This window comes from Urocitellus parryii, chromosome 8 (assembly GCF_045843805.1).
Source record: "Urocitellus parryii isolate mUroPar1 chromosome 8, mUroPar1.hap1, whole genome shotgun sequence".
Lineage (NCBI taxonomy): Eukaryota > Metazoa > Chordata > Mammalia > Rodentia > Sciuridae > Urocitellus > Urocitellus parryii.
Genome location: NC_135538.1, coordinates 154249798 through 154255797, shown reverse-complemented (window position 1 = coordinate 154255797; position 6000 = coordinate 154249798). Strand labels below are relative to the sequence as shown.

At 43.2% G+C, this 6000-nt stretch overlaps 1 protein-coding gene across 1 annotated transcript; it reads left to right on the top strand.

Annotated features, from left to right (window-relative positions):
* The first annotated feature begins 3425 nt into the window (after positions 1 to 3425).
* Positions 3426 to 4367, top strand: LOC113201043 (olfactory receptor 2B2-like). The gene has a single exon (XM_026414609.2). The coding sequence runs from the start codon at positions 3426 to 3428 to the stop codon at positions 4365 to 4367; it is 942 nt and encodes a 313-aa protein (XP_026270394.1).
* Positions 4368 to 6000: the final 1633 nt, after the last annotated feature.

Sequence of the window (6000 nt, the reverse complement as noted above, 5' to 3'; positions counted from 1 at the left end):
TTTTTTGAACTGGAAAATATTTATGACAAACATCCTTGTTCTGCTAAACCAACCTACAGAGTGTTAGCTGAGTGGGGAATAAAATGATTTGTATCATTTATCCTTATATTCTAGCCAAAAGAAGGTTTCTGAAAGACTATCTCATGTGGATGTGAGGTAATTTGGGAAAACATAAAATAATTATTTGATGAAAGGAAAACATCAATTACATCATGTTAAAAAGTAAAACTGATATCCAAACTATTGAGTTTATTACAGTTTACTACTATTAAATTAAGCAATGGCTTTCAGGCAGATTGGGGACTAAAACTCTTATTGCCTTTCTTGTCTTGATGTTCTTTCATGATGATGTTTAAAAAGAGAATCTCGAAACTCTGCTGAACCTCGTCTTTTTGAATACTCAAGTTCAGATATGGAATGAGAAAATTCAAGAGGGTGATGACCAAAAAGGCCGACCAATACACAGGTTAAAAAAGGCAGTGAGCATCTGTGTTTGTCTGGCATGTGCTCTAAACGCATCCTGTGGTGATTACACCGTGAAAGCCCTGTGAGCAGCCTCTGAAACTGGGTTCTACGAACCTCTGCTTGGCTCCACCTCCACTGTGCTCTTTCTGGTCTGCTGGGCACTCACAAAATTCAATGAATTCTTTTGGAGCCCAGGTGCATACTTCCCACTTGAAAAGAGAATGATACCATCTTGGTATGCTGGCAAGGCAGCTTTACCCGAAACTGGAGAGATCTACCCGATGCCCCAAGATGTGAGCACAAGTTGCCAATGACTGGGGCAGGTGTTCACAGCAGGTGGCCCGCAGCCTGCTGGACACGATGTCAGAGAGGCAGATCAGGCACCCTAGTTTTATATTGTTTTCTTTTACTCTTTATTTATTAACACTTCACTCCTGAAAGCAGTGATTTGAATAGATTTCAAATTACTTAAAACTTGTAAAACAAATTCTTACCACGACTATTTATCTAAAGATATGCTGCTAAGAGTGAACGGCGTTTGAGGTCCCTGGAAGATGGGGTAATGAGCAAACACTGGGTAACGCTGGGTGTGAGCAAGTGGTCCCTGAGACACCCACCCCTTGCCTTCCAGCCTCCAGCTTCCTTATTCTGACCCAGGTCTTCCTGTGAGTGGTCAATATTTTTCCTCTGCCTGGACACCCAGACAAGGCAGCTGCTACTTTGTAGTAAACGGAAGAGTGGGAGGTCAGTTGGCTAACAGAGAATTCACCATTTTCTCAACAGAGGATCCCTGAAGAGGCAGCCTGGCTGAGTTCTAAGGAGAATCTCCAAATCCAGCACTGGGTCAGGAAGGGCTGAGACCCAGATTGGAGAGAGAACAGGCCTTGGTCCCTGGTGGCCAGAGGGCTCGGGCAGTAAGGGAAGATCGCTCCCCTCCTTGGTGCTGCAGGCCGGGACATCATAACCTTCCACACCACGCAGGAATCCCAGAGCAGAGGTGAACCATCTGCAGCTGTACCAGGAGGCAGGGGTGCACCCGAGGCACACGGCACCCTGACAATGTGGGTTTGAGGGAATCTGTGCAACTCAAGGACTCTGTGAAGTGGGGGCCGTCTGTCCCTGAGCTACAACCTGCTGTGCAGGATTCCTAGCTTCCCTGGCAAAATGTTTTGAATAAAGGAAGATGAAATGCCCCCACAGCCCACCATTTAGATCCTATTTCTGCCTGAATTTTAAGGAAGTATCAAGAGTTTTTTAAAATTGGATTTCTTATGAAGATTAGTACCTGCATGGAAACCAAAGTGTTTCCTAAAGCAAAGCTAGTCTGAGAGAATAAAGCAGAGAACGAACTGGTGAGTAGGCAATCTTTTAAAAATTTCTAAAGTAACACACACTTATTAAAGAGTGGGGGAAGAAAAGGCAGATTTGAAAGTCAAGTTGGCTTTACACACCCACCTCAGTTCCTAGGGTGAGACTGTCTTCACAGTGCTCCAGGTAGCCTTCTGTTTACATCCAACATGCGGCTGATACTGTTTTCCTCCTTTATGTTTAGTAGCTCCTTCTCTCTTAGAGATACACTGGGACATCACTTCTGTATCTGTCTGTATATCTCAGACGAGGTCAAAGGATATTTTTCAGGGGACTGACAGTTCTATAGTAAGTAGGAAAAATTAAAACACACACTGCTCACCTTTGGGTAAATGTGAACAAAGCTGAATAATATAAACTCTGATATTAATAAAATAGTTTAATTGCCATTGAGACTTCCTTGGGAGAGTTGGCATACTAGACCTTCAGGGTTAGGCTCTGAGCGGTCTCTGCCAGGAGCATCACAGTTCCCATAGGAGCATTGCTCCTCTGCAGACCACAGCACTTCTCTGTCCTGGGCACTATGTACGGAGGACATTTGTACTTCACCACAGATGGTCCCTGTGTCTCTGTTGCTGAGGCTGATAGCTGGGTCTGGTCTCTGTGTCCCTATTCCTAAAGCTGATGGCTGAGCCTGGTCCCCATGACCCTATTGCTGAGGCTAATGATTGGGGTTGGTTCCTGTGTGTCTGTTGCTGAGGTTGATGGCTAGGTCTGGTCCCTGTGTCCCTGCCTTCTGGATATCACTGGATATTACATGAAGAATGGAAAGTGAGTTTCATCAGGCAGCGCCCTTTCCACTGGCAACCCAGGAAATCTGAAGGTCTAAACATCATAATCCCTCGTTCCTTGGATCACTGCACTTTCTTTCATTCATACCCCTGTTCTAGAGGGCAGCATCTGGACTAAGAAGTGTGCAATCATGCTACATATCAGGAAAACAAATGAGGAGCCTGAAGATCAGAGGACCAGAACATTCCCAGAGCACTATAACTAACCTGAAAGGGAACTGTCTGACCCAAGGCCTGACAATTTCAAATGCCATGTTATTAAATCATCCTGTACAAGTTCCACAGTTTCTAAAAGTAGAAGAGTGTGTCTCCTTAAACTACATCTGATAACTATCTAGGAAGAGCCTATCTGCATTCATTTGGGAGGTGGGCACGAATAGTGGAAAGGGGAGGTTAAACAATTTAATCCCCAAACCAAGGAATCTCATAGGCATTGAGGATAAATTAGAACCAGTGGAAAGGCAGGAATAGCATCTTAATCTGCCTGATAGAAAGCAGTGAGAACCGAGTAACAATGAACTACCAAGGGAAAGCCCTATGAATGTAGACATCGCTGATATGCTTTAACTTTCAAAGTCGTCTTGCTAAGAAGCTGTTACAAAATTGTCAATTTTTGAAATACCTCAACAAGTAGATATTTATATTTTTACCAATTTTTTTCACATTCTTAATATGATCAATCTATAAATTTGTGCAAGTCACCAGCCAAATGAGTAGCTAACTGACATGATCAATAAGAATATGTTTATTAATGTACTGATGTTTTTTTATTTCAGGAAACCAAAGGTCGGGTCATTTATCATGAGCAGGGCTAACGAGAGTGCCCCACAGGAGTTCATCCTGCTGGGTTTCTCAGATCGACCCTGGCTAGAGCTTCCGCTCTTTGTGGTGTTCCTGGTCTCCTACGTCTTGACCATCTTGGGCAATATGACAATAATTCTTGTGTCTCATCTGGATCCTAAACTCCACACCCCCATGTACTTCTTTCTCACCAATCTCTCACTTCTGGACCTGTGCTACACCACCAGCACTGTGCCACAGATGCTGGTGAACATCCGCAGCACCAGGAAGGTGATCAGCTATGGTGGCTGTGTGGCGCAGCTCTTCATCTTCCTGGCCCTGGGTTCCACTGAATGCCTTCTGCTGGCCGTCATGTCCTTTGATAGGTTTGTGGCTATCTGCCGGCCACTCCGGTACTCGGTTATCATGCACCATGGGCTCTGCCTGCAGTTGGCAACTGCCTCCTGGGTTAGCGGCTTCAGCAACTCGGTTCTGCAGTCCACCTGGACCCTCCACATGCCACTGTGTGGCCACAGAGAAGTGGACCATTTCTTCTGTGAGGTGCCTGCGCTGCTCAAGCTGTCCTGTGCTGACACGACAGCCAACGAGGCTGAGCTGTTCTTCATCAGCGTGCTGTTTCTCCTAATACCCGTGACACTCATCCTCATATCCTACACATTCATCGTCCAAGCAGTGCTGAGAATACAGTCAACAGAAGGTCGCAGAAAGGCATTTGGGACGTGTGGCTCACACCTAATTGTGGTGACACTTTTCTATGGCACTGCCATCTACATGTACCTGCAGCCGCCATCTCCCACCTCCAAGGACCGGGGGAAGATGGTGTCTCTTTTCTATGGAATCATCACACCCATGCTGAACCCCATCATCTACACCCTTAGGAACAAGGAGGTAAAGGGAGCTTTTAAAAGGTTGATTTCAAGGGCCTTCTTAATAAACAAGTAAGGGATACCTGATGGCAGGCCTTAATAAAGGCCAGAGGATTCACATGGCTTAATTCAGTCCTTTCTGCTGCTTTACTCTCAAGAAGATCATGGTGATCTGCAAATGAAAGGCTTCCATGGAGAACTGCATTTGTTTCTACTGCTTAAGTGTGTTTATTGGGTGGTCCTGAGAACTAGTCTTTTATGACTCCCCCAAATTCTGTGGTTTTAAATCTTTACATTCTCAAGCTTTATAAACCCTGGTTAGTATATTTGGAGAAGAGTCTTGGACTTCTTTGAGATTAAATTAAAAGCCCAGAAATTCTTCCCCCAGAAATAAAATGCTTTTATGCACAGACACACACACACACACACACACACACACACACACACACACACGCACGCTGACCTTTAGACATTTGCAAATCTAACAGAAGGCTATAAAGCTACCCATAGCCCCTTCTTGATTATAAACACAAGGTCAGTAGCCCTAGCCTAAATTGCAACATTATTCGCAATACTAAAATCCATGATAATTTTTCCCAGAGTTTCACTCTGCTCTCCCAGTCTTGTTTCTGTGCTTTCCACTTCTCCTGCATTGAAATTCCATCCCACCCCATCCACCAAATAAAACTGCAGCTGCAGCTCACATCCGAATCAAGTCACTGCCTCCTGACACTTTTCTTTCTGATTTCTCCTACTGTGTATATTCTCTTTCTGCGTGAAGTCTGGGTAGCTCATCACATAACCACATCCACTGCATGTTCAATGATCTTCTTCTAGGAGGAAAGCAGTTAGCTCAGTACTCAGCCCTCAGGGAGCACGGACTGTGACTTGTTTTTCTTGCACTAGGACTTTAGAACTCATCAAAGTGTGAAGGAAATATCTGCATGTTGGCAACTGCCTCCTGGGTTAGTAGCTGGGTTAGTTAACTACCTGGTTAATTGTGTGATATGTTGCATTGCAATTAACTGCTTATTTACTATCCTTCTTTTTCCAATGCTTTCTTCCACCAAATATATCAAAAACAGAAAATGCAATAACTAAGAAACACCATTAGGTCATTTTTTCCTCAACATCTTATAGTAACAAATGACATTTTGCCTCACTATAATGCCATGATTTATCTTAACACTGTGACATACATCCAAGTCCCTTGGAGGACTTCTAAAATTCAGTTCACTCTTTTTATGTTTTCTAAAATGAACAATTGATTCAATATATTGTGTACTAGTAAATTTTAAAGAGATTCACAACAAAATTCCATAAATATTTTGCTATCAAGATATTTATAAATATATATAATAAAATAATTTGTAAATAAATACATGATCACTGAACTCCATTCTAGATTCATTTAGAACAACGACAACAAAAATCTAAATTTCAGTGCTTTAGAAGCTACAGACTGATTACAGTAGGGAATATTGTGTGTGTGTGACATGGTTGATTTCTGAGTAGAGTTTGCAAAATTTCTCATCATGCTTTTGCATAATATGGAGCAATGATGATCAAGATGATAGAACAATTGTTTGTTCCCATCTGCTTGTGAAACCCTACTCAAAGTGAAAATACAATACTAGGCCTTGGAAAGAAGCCCTACTGCCACAGACATACATCTCTGTCCTACTAGAATGGGCATCTAGTGATACATG

Bases quoted from the DNA above. Each gene is read 5' to 3' on its own strand.
- LOC113201043 (XM_026414609.2), top strand. From the start codon at position 3,426: ATGAGCAGGGCTAACGAGAGTGCCCCACAGGAGTTCATCCTGCTGGGT.